The sequence below is a fragment of the Microtus oregoni genome, unplaced genomic scaffold, assembly GCF_018167655.1.
Source record: "Microtus oregoni isolate MIOR12 unplaced genomic scaffold, Mior012 000002F_ref0000024, whole genome shotgun sequence".
NCBI lineage: Eukaryota > Metazoa > Chordata > Mammalia > Rodentia > Cricetidae > Microtus > Microtus oregoni.
Genome location: NW_024543061.1, coordinates 75,843,133 through 75,857,922, shown reverse-complemented (window position 1 = coordinate 75,857,922; position 14,790 = coordinate 75,843,133). Strand labels below are relative to the sequence as shown.

The 14,790-nt window shown below is 41.4% G+C and overlaps 1 protein-coding gene across 5 annotated transcripts in view; it reads right to left on the bottom strand.

Annotated features, from left to right (window-relative positions):
- Positions 1 to 14,790, bottom strand: part of LOC121466380 (activating transcription factor 7 interacting protein) — an 88,730-nt gene that overhangs the window by 4,783 nt on the left and 69,157 nt on the right. For 4 of the 5 annotated variants that reach the window (XM_041680055.1, XM_041680064.1, XM_041680072.1 and 1 more), the window contains exons 10-14: positions 13,344 to 13,408; positions 11,532 to 11,610; positions 9,335 to 9,490; positions 5,784 to 5,966; positions 3,386 to 3,498 (exon numbers count right to left, since the gene is read on the bottom strand). In XM_041680055.1, coding sequence (XP_041535989.1) covers positions 3,386 to 3,498; positions 5,784 to 5,966; positions 9,335 to 9,490; positions 11,532 to 11,610; positions 13,344 to 13,408 — 596 coding nt within the window. The remainder of the gene's footprint in view (positions 1 to 3,385; positions 3,499 to 5,783; positions 5,967 to 9,334; positions 9,491 to 11,531; positions 11,611 to 13,343; positions 13,409 to 14,790) is intronic. The other variant, XM_041680089.1, reaches the window with a different exon arrangement.

The following is a 14,790-nucleotide window of genomic DNA, read 5'->3' as shown; positions in this document are numbered from 1 at the left end:
ACTTTAGATCCACAATACCCTACAAAGACAGCAGCACACGGATGAATTATGCTGACCGTGCACTATGTTCTCGGCCAGGCTGGATGAAGAAGGCAATGCTGTGAAGGACAAGTGGACTTACAGAGGCACAAATGGCTGGATGACCCCCAGCAAACAGGGCAAGGGTGAGCAGATGAGCAGAGGAAGGTGGGAGGCTAACAGACAAGAGTGAGTGTTAGCACTTCCTTTGGCATAGGGTGCGTGAAGAAAAGACTATCTGGAAGGGAGTTAAGGCCCAGTGATTCAGAGCATGGAACTGGCCCTGGAGGGTCTGCTGATACAATGCTGCGTAGCACTGCAGCTACTGCAAACATGGCCATCACAGCTGATCTAAGACAACAGCGGTCTTCCCCCCCAAAAGAGCCAGAAAACAGAGTTCAAGTGCAACATACTACTCCCTGACTTGGTACTGGAGTCCAAATGTCATTCCTTACCAAACTTCATGTTAACAAAACATGTCTAAATATAAGGTGGGGATATAGTTCCATGCAAATACTGGTGGACAAGGCACCCAAATAGAACAAAGCAAAGCAGTACTTCATTATATATCTAGATGATGTGGGAGTCCCCTCTGTATGCTATGAATATGTTTTATTACCGTTGGTTAATAAAGAAGCTTTTTCGGCCGATAGCATGGCAGAATATAGCCAGGCTGGAAGAGATACAAAGAGTACACAGGGTCAGAGAGATGCCATATAGCTACCAAAGGAGACAGATGTCCCAGAACGACCTGGTAAGACACAGCCTTGTGGCGATACACACAATAATAGGAATGGGTTAATTTAAGATGTAAGAGTTAGTTAATAATAAGTCTAAGCTAATAGGCCAAGCAGTATTTTAATTAATATAGTTTCCGTGTGATTATTTCAGGTCTGGGGGGGGGTCAGGAACGAACGAGTGGCCTCTACCCACAGATAGTTTGAATAAACTAATGGATTAAGTGAAGGTTCAAGAGTATGCTACTAAATTCCAAAGTTTTATTACAGTCAAACTGTCAAAAGTATAAGACAAATTATTCTAAAAGCTACAAGAACAAAAGTGCCAAGTCACGGTTTAAATGTGATTCCCCTAAGTTGGAGTTCAATATGTAGAAAGGAGACTGCTCATTACCACCAATGAAAGAGAGCATGCAAGAATACAAATCCTACTGTAGATAGTAGAGATACTATCCACAAAGGACAAGGAAAGGCTGCAGATGCTAAGACTACAGGGCTGAAGCTGGAAAAAGTACGAATCACATACTGATTATTTCAAGGAATGTGGATGTTTTGCTGAAAGGCATTATTCCTAGTAGTAAAGAAATTATACATACATCTGTAGAGAGATATACGAGTCACCAGTTAACAGATAAAATCAAGTTGAGCAAGGCCCACATTTAAGGGAGTAACACTGAAAACTAGATTATGCCTGACAGAACAGCAGCCATAGCTGTTCTTCTAATCATCTCTTCCTGCCTTACTTAATCATCTCAGTTCATTAAAACCACACAGCTAAAAAGGGCTAAGAGAAGCTGGCTGAAGTCATAGGCTTAGGAAAGCACTGGAACTGGGTGGGTCTGCCTAGAGCTCATGTGGTCAGCCATGTCCCTTCTAATATGTTGAATATTTATGCTTGTTGAATCCACTCATGCCTCAAACCAGTTAAAACCAGGTAAGAGTTTTGTTTTCTCAGTGCAGATGGGGTTTCTGTTGAAGTTTTTGGGAAGAAATACATCACACTAGGTATTCCCTTAAAATAAGCAAGCGTGGCTACACAGGTCAGTGAACCCTCTGGAACCCCAACTCCTGGCAACTACGGCAAGAGGACCATGAGCCCGAGGCCAGTATGAGCTAGATGGAGACGAGCCTCAGAGGAAACAAACTAATGCAGCAAGTGCTGTGGGAATACAGTGACACAGACAGAAAAAAGCTGTCACGTGCGGGAAACTGTTGAAACTGCACACAGGTTACACTTTGAAAGCTTTAATAGCAGTAGATAAAACTAGAAGTCAACATCCCTAGCAAAACAATTTAAGCTATGAGAAGTTCTAGATTTACAAAGCAAAACGTCTCAAAAGCTGTTGTCGATTATGAAGTGGGAAAACCATCCCAGTTTATATTACAATTCCCTGAAGAAAGCAAAGCTTTCTCTTGTAGCTACAACAAGAATGGCAAATTAGCCGTGCACCTCACAACAGCCAGAACTGAGCAAAGGAAGATCCCGAGGAGGGTGAGATTGCGCTGCGACTAGACGCACTATGGGCGCGGGCACAGCACCACTAAACACTTCAGGACGTACTAGCCTTGTGTATTTATGTTCAAGTTTTACAGACCGGGAGCACTACCACTAATCCCCATAGGATGCTAAGGGCTCCAGCAGACAATAAGGCTCTTAGAGTGACGGGACTCAGACATGCAATTCAGGATACTACTCTTCCACTACATTTAAGTTAGAAAATCCCAGCTGACCAGCTCCAGCTCCATCCAGACACATACACGCATAAGTGCTGGGGAGTGTGGGCTTAGGGAGCACACTGCCTTGTGTTGGTTCCTCAGCCTGTGAATATCAGTTGCCACAAGGGCAATGGAGACTTTAGAAACTGTGCTGTATGAAAACAAGCATACTGCCATGTTGGGAACATGATGAACTCCAATGACAACTATGGGTGCTAGAAAAACATGTTTTGCTAAGTAATGTGTATCACCTTTGACCTCCTGCCTCCCTTCTCTGATGGCCAGCATTTCTCTTCATATATATCCTACATATATTCATATATATTCCTCAGCACCCCTGAAACTCAGGTATAATCTTGTCATATGACAGTATGGCCTAGTTTGATGCTACGTTTAGAGGAAAATACTTTATTTACTGTCCTTTTGTAAAAAATGCATTCTGAAAACCAATGGCTAGTTTAAAATAAACCAATGACAATACAGCAGTTCTAATACAGACAAGGAAAGAAGAAGCACCCTTTAATTTGCAATGAGTTAGAAGCGCTGTCTACCACCCCACAAGCCCTGGCTGTCGCCCTGTCTGCACTAAGGGAGCAGAGGCCCTAGACACTTTCTCAATGTGTAAGGGTAACTTCCTTAAAATAACCAACTACTCAAGGGGAGAGAGAACTATCTCCTTCCTTTGATAATACTACTTTAAAAAAAGAAATGGTAGCCAGGTGATGTTGGCACCCACTTTAATCTCAGGATGCAGAAGGCAGAAGCAGGCAGATCTGAGTTCGAGGCCAGACTGGACTACATAGTGAGTTGTACAACAGCCAGAGCTACACAGGTAGAGAAACTATCAAAAGGCTGTCTGGAACGCGGTGACAGCTTAGTCACTGAGGAAGTCTGAGGCAAGCACTGATATTTACAGTATGCACTTGTGGTGGCCGGTGATGCACCGTGAGCTGAGGCCCTGCTGATCCCAGGGTGAGTCCGTTGTTCACAACGTATGTGGTGGTCTGAGGCACTCGAACTGTAACACCTGGAAAAGAAAATAAAACAGAATATAAAGGAAATATCAAAATTCTACTGTAAATTTGTTGGAGCATTGTAAACATTATTAGTAAAGCAACTTTTTTTGTTTGTTTGTTTTGTTTTGTTTTTTCGAGACAGGGTTTCTCTGTGGTTTTGGAGCCTGTCCTGGAACTAGCTCTTGTAGACCAGGCTGGTCTCGAACTCAGAGATCCGCCTGCTAAAGCAACTTTTTAAAAAATTCAAGAGGAAAATGATTCCAACTGTCTCCAGTCAGCCAAGCTGTGACTCGACCACGAAGACACAAATCATAAATTCAAGCATTTCACAAATACTTCTCAAGTGGCACTGCAAGCTGCATGCAGCAACATGACCACCACCACCAACACAAATGCAGGAGTCTTCACAAGGACTACTAGAAATGAAAACCCGACAACACTGGCCCTGCTCTCCAGGTGTGGGCAACAGCCAGACTGGAGCCAACGATTCAAAAGATCACAGACAGAAGCTGTCATCAAAGTCATCCTTGGGGCTAGAGACAAGGCTCAGCTGTTAGGCGAACAGCTTGCTCTTGCAAAGGACCTGAGTTTGGCTCCTTGCACTGACATCAGGTAGCTCCTGTAGTTCCAGGTGATTTGACATCTTTTTCTGGCCCGTGCAGATAGATAGACACATATACACACATGAACAAACAAATCTTTTCTTACCCCTATGTTAGTGGGGTCTTCATTTTCTCTCTCTAAGGCTAATCAGCTGAGGACACACTTGGGAAAACAGCTGTGACATTGCCCAGGGTCAACAAATGGGAATTTCGAGTCACCTACTCTCCCAATCATGTCTTCTCCAGACACTCAGTACTTGATCCAAGTTAGTATTGCCAGGTTCCCTGGCTGTTCCAGAACTCATCCATGACCCAATCAAACAACTGCCTCCACTGATGGCATTAAGAAAAGCGAGGACAACAGACAAACAGGGAGGTATAAGGAAAGGCAGAAGAAGGGCAAAAAAGATCCTAGTGTGGAAAAGGTCACTCCTTTAAACTTTATGCATTCTTATTTGTCTATTTATTTGGGCTTTTTGACATAGGGTCTCATGTAGCCCAGGCTAGCCTTGAAATTATTATGTAGCCAAAGATGACCTTGGACTCCTGATCCCCCTGCCTCCACTTTCCAAGTGCATGCTTTTAAGCTTTAACTATAAATCTTTCCCTATGCTATATTCTACTATTAAGACACATATTCTATGCTATGAGTACACAGTATCTAATACAGAATGACTACAGTCACAGCTTAAATAACCTCTACATTTCCTGGGACAGTTTCCTTCCTTTAATTTCTTTAGCTGCCTTCCGGACTCTTAAGACTGTCAACAGAGATTACCCTTTTGCCATGACATCCCTTTTCTGGGTAAGTCACAACTTATCATTCCAACTCCGATTTGGATAGATGGTGATTATTAAGAGCAGGGCATAGAGTACGTGCCTTTAAACTTCAGCATGCAGGAGGCAGGAGTGATCAGACTTCGGTGGGTTTGAGGTCAGCATGTGCAGCACAGCGAACTTCGACCCAGGCAAAGATAGACAGGGAGAACGTGTCTCAAAACATTAGTAAATATCAAATGTGGTGCTATAATATAGGCCATTAACAAAGCTAAACGAAGACAATATAAAGGCTATATATAAATCCTACAGGATACATGTCCAATTCCTTTCTTTTAATCATAAGAAGGGCTGGATGTGGTGACACACACCTTTAATCCTAGCACTTATGAGGCAGAGGCAGGTGAAGCTCTGTGAGTTCCAGGCCAGCCAGGGTTACATACTAAGACTGTCTCTAAATAAATAAATAGGGGAGAAAAAAAAAAGAATATTTTTCAAAATCCATTTTAATAGATACAACTATATGCTTGTGGTGCTTTGAGAAATGTATACATGGTGGAATGGCTAAGTCCAACTAATTACCTCACATCATTTTAATTTTTGCCATAAAATCACTTAAAATCTCCAGTAGCAGCAATTTCCAATGTACTGCATTACTACTAACCACATACCACACAAGCGCATTGCTCAGTGTGTCCCCTACACCGTTACTAACTACACCACACAAGCGCATTGCTCAGTGTGTCCCCTACAACGTTACTAGCCATACCACACAGTGCATTGCTCAGTGTGTCCCCTACAACATTACTAGCCATACCACACAAGCGCATTGCTCAGTGTGTCCCTTTGTATGATAATCCAGTGTCAGTATGGATCAGTACTCACACTTCAAAGCCACGTAGAAAAAAGAGCCTTACTATTTTGAGGGTTGACCTGGCGAACAGCAGGAGCCTGCATAACGGTTCCTCGCAGGGGAGCCTGAGCTGGTGGTGCTGGCACAGTTGTATAAACCACCTGGTGATTTGCGGGAGCTCTTGGTATAGGGAGTCTTGTGGTCACCTGAGTTACTGGACGATGTGTTACATTCACGGTGGTTGGAGCTAATAGAAATCAACAAAAGATAGCAAGAATCTAGTCAATTCTATGTAAGAAGACAGCATAAAATTTACCATTACACAAAATTTGACCATGGGGGACAGGCTGTCAGAACCATGTACAGATCACATACCTCAAGCCCTTCCTCCAGTCCCCTGGGTCATATACATGCATTTCCCCACTTCAGGTGTCTCTGCCTAGCTGAGCTAACTATAGCAAGGGACAAGCCATCGCCTAGCAATAAGGAACAAGTTCAGCTGAAGCAATCCTCCAACACCCAGCCAAACTCATCAAATCAGAAGACTGAGGACAAACAAGCCAGCATAGCTCAAAGAACAGGCTGTATCCAATACTACTACATAAAGGAGGGTATGGCCTCAGACTGGGGGGGTGGGGGGGTGGGGAAGCATCCCCACACTGTGTTATCTGTAGGAGGGACTGTTGTTCCAGGGCCTAGCTTGGTTTCTGCTCTTCAAGCACATCTATGGCCTGCACTGTACAGACAGACGGCTGGCTGATGAAGTCCTCTCCATTCCTCCTGCACCAAGCCTGTTTCTATCTGACAGACCGGCTCTCTTGCCTGATCAAGCCAACTATCAACTCTGCTGGCCTGGTCTTTTTTCACTCACCTCAAAGCACCAGAGACTATGAATCAGCCATATACCCATGTTTCTGAAAACTTGCTGGGCGGCTTGCAGATAAGCATGTATTATTTTAGAAACTTAGAAGGAGGCAGCCTTCTATCTTTTTATGTAAATTCTTGACCCAATTATTAGTAAACATATAACGTCATTTAGCTCCTGTTCCTGCTCCAGTGCATAGGCATATGGACATTGCTCTGGCTACTGTTGAAGCTGTGTGTGATGAAGTTGGGAAAAGATGAGTTTGTTTGTCTGTTTCTACTCTTTCCCCTTCCACCTGAGTTCTTTTCTGAGGATGCCACTGTCCAAATCAAAGCCTGACTGCAAGCTGCATTTTATAAACTTGACACAAAAAAGTTGAATGTCTTTTTACATTTTCCTTTTTGTGTGCAAGTGTGATGATCAGATGACAATTGTGGGGCGGTGGTTCTCTCCTCCACTATACGGGAGCCAAAGACTGAAGTCACGCTGTCACGCTTGGCAGCTTGCAAGAGTAAGTGGCTCTACCTGATGTTCAATCTGCATTTCTACAGTTCATAAAACTGGCTCAGTATTGCAATTTACTTTAAAAAAAAAAATTCTACCTATATATTTGGCTGGCCATGATAATTTACATTTTATCCCTTCTCTGTGGGTTAAGTTTTCCTCTCCCAGCTTTCCTGCCTCACTTTATCCTATTCAGCTACTGGCTAGTCAGCTTGTTTTTAAACCAATCTTAGCAACATATATTCACAGAGTGTACAGAAGGATTATTCCACAGCACGTCTCTCCTTTAATCTATGTTCTAGAAGCATGTCCTTGAACAATGTTAGCAGGTGCTTATTCAAACGAAAGAAAAAAATAAATAAAAAAGGAAGTTTAAGAAGAAGCTGCAACAATGAGGTCGTTCTCATCTCTATAAATGGTGTTTGCCTGTGGATCACTTATGTACCTGGTATTGGAAGTAGGCCAGAAGAGGGCATCTGATCCCCTGGAACTACAGTGACAGCGAGTTGTGAGCCCCAATGCAAGATCCTCTGGGAAAACAACCAATATTCTTAACCTCTGAACCATCTCTCCCAAACTAGTTTTCATTCATTATAAGAGATGAAGTTCCACTCACTATGTTTCCCAGGTGTATTTTAGGCACAGGTGATCTCCTGCTTCCAAAGCAGCTGGGACAATGTCACCATGTATGTCCACAATGGGAATTTATTTTCTGTACTGCGTATTTCTATTCTCCAAAATTCTCTGCTCTATTTGCTTATTTAAATGTTTACCTATTTATTTTTTGTAGCACTAGCGATAAGCTGAGGACCTCATGTATCCTAGACAATTGTTATAGCAGAGACAAATCCCTAGGCCACTAAATGGTGACTTTTTAAAGTATTAATATTTTCTTGATAATATGACTCTGAATTAGAGTTCAAGCATAACTGAAAAGAATAAATTTACTTCCATGTGGAGACAATGAATTCTATAATAAAATCAATGTGGAGAAAAACATATTTAACAATGATATAAAGACTCCCTTACTGAAGACTTCTCAGAAAAGTGGTGATACTTGCCTAGCAGTATGTGGGGGCCTGGGTTATGCTCTCTAGTGCTTGTGTGTGTATGTGCGTACACACACACACACACACACACACACACACACACACACACGGCTCCTAAGCCTTGACTCTCTTGTGAGAGCCTTTTGAACTGAATTACTTCATCTGATGACAACTGCCAATGTATCTGCTTGTGTAAGGACACTTCACTCCACACTGTAAAATAGGCAACTGTCAATATCACTTTGGATCAAAGTTAAAGAGACACAGATTGCTAAGAGTTGAATGCAATAGTACCTATATTTAGACAGAAAAATAGCAATTAAATATAAAAAGCAACACAAACATCTAGACCAGAAATAGTCACATAAACATGTATTTTTGGCTAGAATGCCAGCAGAACAGGCTGCAGTTGAAGTGACGAATATGACATGACATCAAGACTCTGAAAGGGAAAAGATGCACAGTACACACTAACCAGCATTCACAGGCCACACTGAACCACTAGAAAATATCCCATTTATTCACTAATTATTCCAGCACTCTGACTTTCACGGCTGAAATGACATTTAGCTCAGTCATCCTTACTCAGTGGAGTGCTTATGGAAGCACTCTGCAGACAAATCTCTGAGCAATAACCTAACCTGGAAGAAGCCATACGCTTTGGTTGACTTTGAAATAGGCTACATACTCCTGAAATGTAGCAGGCAAAATCTTACATGGACTTCTTGATAGTATGTAGGTTGGTTAAAACTAGCCTCAGACCCTGCCTCAGTGGCAGATTGCTTATATAGCAAGCTTAAGACCCCAGGTTATTTACATACATACACACATACACACATACACACATACATACATACATACATACGTACGTGTGTGTGTGTGTATAAGTATGCATGCAAATATATGACCATCACTGAAATTCCTTGGTTATATTCAGAAAAAAATCATTACAAGTAGCTTTTCCAGAGAGGTAAATTTTCTCTGCTCTTCTGAGCAGCTGAGGACAAGGACACAGAAAAGTGTCATAATTATTCTCTACCTGCGCTGCTCCTAAGGGCAGTGAGCAAAGCTAGATCACAAATATTCTCTTTAAAGTAAGAAGCATTGTTCTTAAGATTTTATTGAATTCTTCCCAGGATTCCTTAACCAGTGTCTTATACACAAACTAAGGTTCTGCTGGGTGACTCGGCAGCTCACCTGTAGGCAGTAAGTGGATGGTCGTCTGAGACGGCCCACTTGTCGGCACTCCAGACGGCTGAGCAGGTGGTGCTGGCTGAATAGGCTGCAGTGGTCGAGGCATGGGCTGAGAAGTGCTCATGGCTGGCGCAGGATGACTCAGCTTCTTGGGCTCTGCTAATGAAAACATAAAACATGTGGCTGATGACAGGCACCACAAGGCACCACAGGCCTGACTTTTAACTCAAAAACTTCTTTGCTTGTCATCTACATATAAATTTCCCTCTTCAGAAACTACTTTCTGTTCTCATTATGTAGATTTTTGCTGATTAGCAGATTCCAGTTCACACTTTTAGAGGGATAATTAATTTCATTTTTCAATGCAAGAACCTTCTAGATTTAATATATCATACTGACTAGAATACCTTCATTGTTAAAATGCTTGAAGGCATTTGTACTCCTGTATCAAAGACATTCTTCTAGACAAATACTGTGAACTCATGGCTTCCCCTGACTTTCAGTTTTAATTGCTCACATTTGTTTAGATTCGTATGTAAATGGCAGTCATCAGCACTATTTATTTCTTAAAGTACAAAGGCTTAAAATATTAAAAAGGATCTCTGATGGCCTACAAAATAGCTGTCTATATCTCAGTCAAACCTAATATGAGAAGAACACTCAGATGGGCTGGGAAGAACATCAGCTGTTTTCTACAGAAGATGAGCCTCATTCATTTCCATACTGTGGAATTTCTCATTAAAACATCATCCATAATTGTGGTTTATTCAGCTTGTCTCAATAGAACAATGTACTTTAGATTGGGAGAATTAAGATGACCCAAACGTGAGGCAATGAAAGCAGCCCCAAGAGGCTAGCATACTAGCAGGCAGGATGCCTGGAACTCATGGCCAGTTCCACCGCCCAGTATGCTGCTTCTGTGTTTATTTTTGTGCTTTAAGAATTCCTGAAAGTCAAATCCATCTATCGAGAAAAGTAAAAATAAAAAAACAACAACGAAAAAAAACAGTTAAAATGACAATTCGAAAGACTTAAAATTAGCGTTGCAAGTGCCATCATCACACCAGCACCAGGCCAGCCTCAATGGAGGACAAGAGAAATATCTCAACTGCACCTCAGCTTTACGTGGCTCTACAGTGATTTAACTACATTTAATTTTATTTCTCCCAAAGCAACTGTCTTATATCGTAAAATAAAACTTTGTCAAACTTTTATTAAATTCATTGACTTCAAGATAAAAACAATTATTGCCAGGCGGTGGTGGCATACACCTTTAATCCCAGCACTTGGGAGGCAGAGGCAGGAGGATCTCTGTGAGTCTGAGTCCAGCCTAGTCTAAGAGATTAAGTTCCTGGACAGTCAAGGTTACACAAATATGTCTCAAATTAAAAAAAAAAAAATCAAACAACCAAACAATAACAAAACAATTAGCATTAGCATCATGGTTTTACACATGTCTGTGAACAAGGATACTCTAATAGCCAAGGAAGTCTGAGAAACACTACATTTTGAATTATGAATGGAGATTTACATCATAAATCGACACTAAAGGCAAGATCAGAGTAAATTAATAATAAAAATAAACCATTGAATAGGGGGAGGAAAGGGGTTCAAGACAGGGTTTCTCTGTGAAAGTCCTGGCTGTCCTGGAACTTACTTCGTAGACCAGGCTAGTCACAAGTCACAAAGATCCACCCCTTGCTCCATGTGCTGGGATTAAGAGTGTGTGCCACCATGCCTGGCTAATCCACTGAATTTTAACTCAGGACTTTTCGAATTAGAATTACTAACCAAGTAACATTAGTGCGAGAGTGCAGACTATGGCTTAGTATCAGTTCAGGAGAGGGAGAGAAATCAAGAGGGCAAGCCACCAAAGAGCCAGACTTGATCCCTGGGTCTCTGGCTGACTCTGCTGCTGCCTAAGTCTACAAAGTCCCTTCAACTCTAGATTGAGGCCAAGGCTTCATTAGCAAGAGCAACGGGGTGAGCAAAGGCGCTTCATAAGTGAGCATGCTCTCTGCTGCTTTTCTCTATAACCTGTTTATCTTCATTCAGGATCTGACTGCTGATTCTTAATTCTACCTTTAAATACTCTCATTCTGAAAGGGAAACAGATGCATCAACTCTACTTCACAAAACATCACCCAACATTACAAGAGGACATGGCATTACAGCCTTTCTCCCCAGAGTCTCTCGGTACCTTGTGTAGTCCCACTCTCCTCATCGTCCATTGTGAGGTCGATGACACTGCTTGAGTCATTGCCAGAAGCTTTCCCACTCTGAAAAACAAAACTTGGTTGATCCTGTGACACAACTGGCAAATACTAAATAATTGTGTGGTAACCATTAAAGGCAAAGGGGGTGAAGGGCCTAGTTCAAGCTAGGCTCCTAAATGCCTTTATCTCAACAGTTTGACGTCAACAGCACAACACAGCTGTGAGCTAAAACTCCCAGGGCTGGCAAATGTCTCAGTGGGTAAAGGCACTCACTCCCAAGCCTGACCTAAGTTTGAGCTCTGGAATTCACAAGGTGGTAGGAAAGAACCAACTCCCTCCCACAGGTTGTCCTCTGACCCCGGCTTGCACATTTTGGCACATGAGCACAAGTTCCAACACATAACAAACAAACAAATAAATAAACAAACACTAATTATTGCAATACAATGTAATTATCAAATACTTTCTAACAAAATTCTAATAGTTTTATATTGTGGAATAATGCTCTTGTACCTGTAAAGATTTGTCACTTGTTTTGGTTTAATAAAACACTGATTGGTCCAATAGCCAGGCAGAAGTATAGGCAGGGAGACTTGACTATAAAGAATTCTGGGAACAGGAAAAACTCAGTCTGCAGTCATCAACCAGACACAGAGGAATCAAGATGAGAAAGCCTCACTGATAAAAGGTACCAAGCCACGTGACTAAGTTGTAAGAGCTAGTTAATAATAAGCCTGAGCTAATAGGCCAACCAGTTTTTAACTAACAAAAGCCTCTATGTATTTTGTTGAGACTGAACAGCTGTGGGACCGAGCAGGACAGAAACTTCCATCTACGGTTTTTTGTTTTTAACAAATAAAGCTATCTGTTGTGCAGAGTTGCTGTAGGTGCCATTATCTGACAATGGAAACATCAGTCAACCTTACCCTAAGTGATCAATTATGAATATACCAAAACGCTAAGGACTACAGTTACAGAGAGGCTGCAAAGAATTAAAATATTTTTCCTTACAAAACACATGGCTATGTCATTAGATATCTGATTTAACCAAACTCAGTACAGTGTCCAAAATCATTATAAGACAATAAAGATTAAAAATAAAAACAAAAGCAACAGTAGCAGAAGAAGGGAAAACAGTACTGGCTGCAGAGACAGCATCAGACAAATAGCTGCAGTTCTCATTCCAACTCCTGAGCTATGTGAATTAATCTCTTTAGACATGTAATTATAAAGATTAATCCAAATGTATGTACAAAATGCTTAACATCACATATGAAATATGGTAATGATAATCATAATTTGTTGAGACATGGCATCTTGAGATGGACTCGAAATAATTAGGGAATTTGTGAAACTCAGGTTGAAACTGAAGGCTACGTAATGGGGTAGCAGTGACACTGCTGAAAACCAACCAGGGCATGAGAGCGTGGACTACAAACAGGACAACCAGGGCATGAGAGCGTGGACTACAAACAGGACAACCAGGGCATGAGAGCGTGGACTACAAACAGGACAATTTTATGCTGAAGAGGAGCACTAAGACAGGCTACATAGACAGTTCGTCCAAATGCTAATTTTATTAAAATCCTCTAAACAAAAACTTTTAAGTACAACAAACCTCTCCCTCAGAAAAGAAGGAAAAGGAACAGAGAACTTCTATTCAGTGAGCTGAGTGAGACTAGACTGGGCTACACAAGATCTGGTCTCAAAAACAAAACAAAACCCTGCAGATGTAAGGAAAATGACACTTTCTGTTGCTTGTCATGTGACTCTGAGGGAAAGGGAAACAACCTTACCTGTGATGTGCTGTCTGCCATTTTCTTATTAACAGAAGAATCTACTGTTTTGTTTGTTTGATTTTCTGAGAATTAAACAAAAACGGAAACTTAACATGTATAATATGTAAAGGGTTGCTTTACACAGAGTAATTTCTTTACTGTATGCTTTACACACACACACACACACACACACACACACACACAGTAATTTCTATATTCTTCTCCAACTATTTTCATGGTCATATTATAATGTTAAAAATGTTGAAGTTTCATACACTCATTACCTGGCAACTTAAACTACCCCAAAGAAGGCCCGAGAGATGAAACTGAACGTTAGTACAACACAGATGAGAAAACAGTTGAGTGAAACATCATTCTTTCACAAGATTTGAAAATCTTTGGGGAAAATCTAAGACTGAAAATGTCCATAATACATTCATTACAGAAGTCACAACAACCATGAGAAACAAATGCACATATCAGTTCAAGTACAGATTTCCTTTCTTTTGTGTGCCTTGTGCAGGAGCATCTGCTTGTTCATGGCTGTGGCTGGAGGCAAGAGGACGACACCAGCTGTCTCCATCGTCAGCTGCCACCTTAGACTTTTAGGTAGTCTGTCCGTGAACCTAGAGTTCATTGATTTGGCCAGGGTGGTTGGACAACGAGCTCCAGGAATCTCCCCATATCCGCACCCCTACACTGGCTTTAGATTCCACAGCCAGACCTGACTTTGGTGTAAGAGTCGGGGCTCTGAACTGGGGTCCTCATGCTTGAGCAATTTATTGTATCACCCACACACCCATATTACGTTCCTGAATTCATTTTCATTTAACTTGCATTAGGTTTCCATCGGAAAATTGTTCTGTTATGAAAACTGAAAAGCAAGGGTATCCCTGCCCAGGCTCTAGCAGACAGAAGAGGAACTATCTCGTCCACCGACCACAGTTCTTCACTTCCGTGCTCTGACCATTGTCAAGAGTGCCTTGTGTCACAGCATCCCATCCTTTTTCTGGAGGCCAACAACTTCCTGCTCAAAATATGGCATCCCCATATTCCAAACCCTCAAAACATATACAGAGAAGATCATTTGTGCAAAAAGCTGATAAAACTGTCTATATTACATATATAACTCTCTCTCTCTCTCATATATATATATATATATATATATATATAAAAAATACTTATATAAAGAATTGATTAAGAAAAACTCCACATGTTAAAATCCAAGGACAGGAAACTAATGTTTTCAATCTTGCTTTAATTTTATTTTTGGAGAAATAATATGTTAATATAAACTTACTTTTTAAAATATATTTTTAATTTGGCAGGATGTAGTGGTATGCATCTTTAATCCCAGCTCTTGGAAAGCAGAGGCAGGCAGAGCTCTGTGAGACAGAGGCCTGACGTACACAGCAAACTCTAGGCCTGCCAGAATTATATTAAGACCTTGTTTCAAAAACTATAT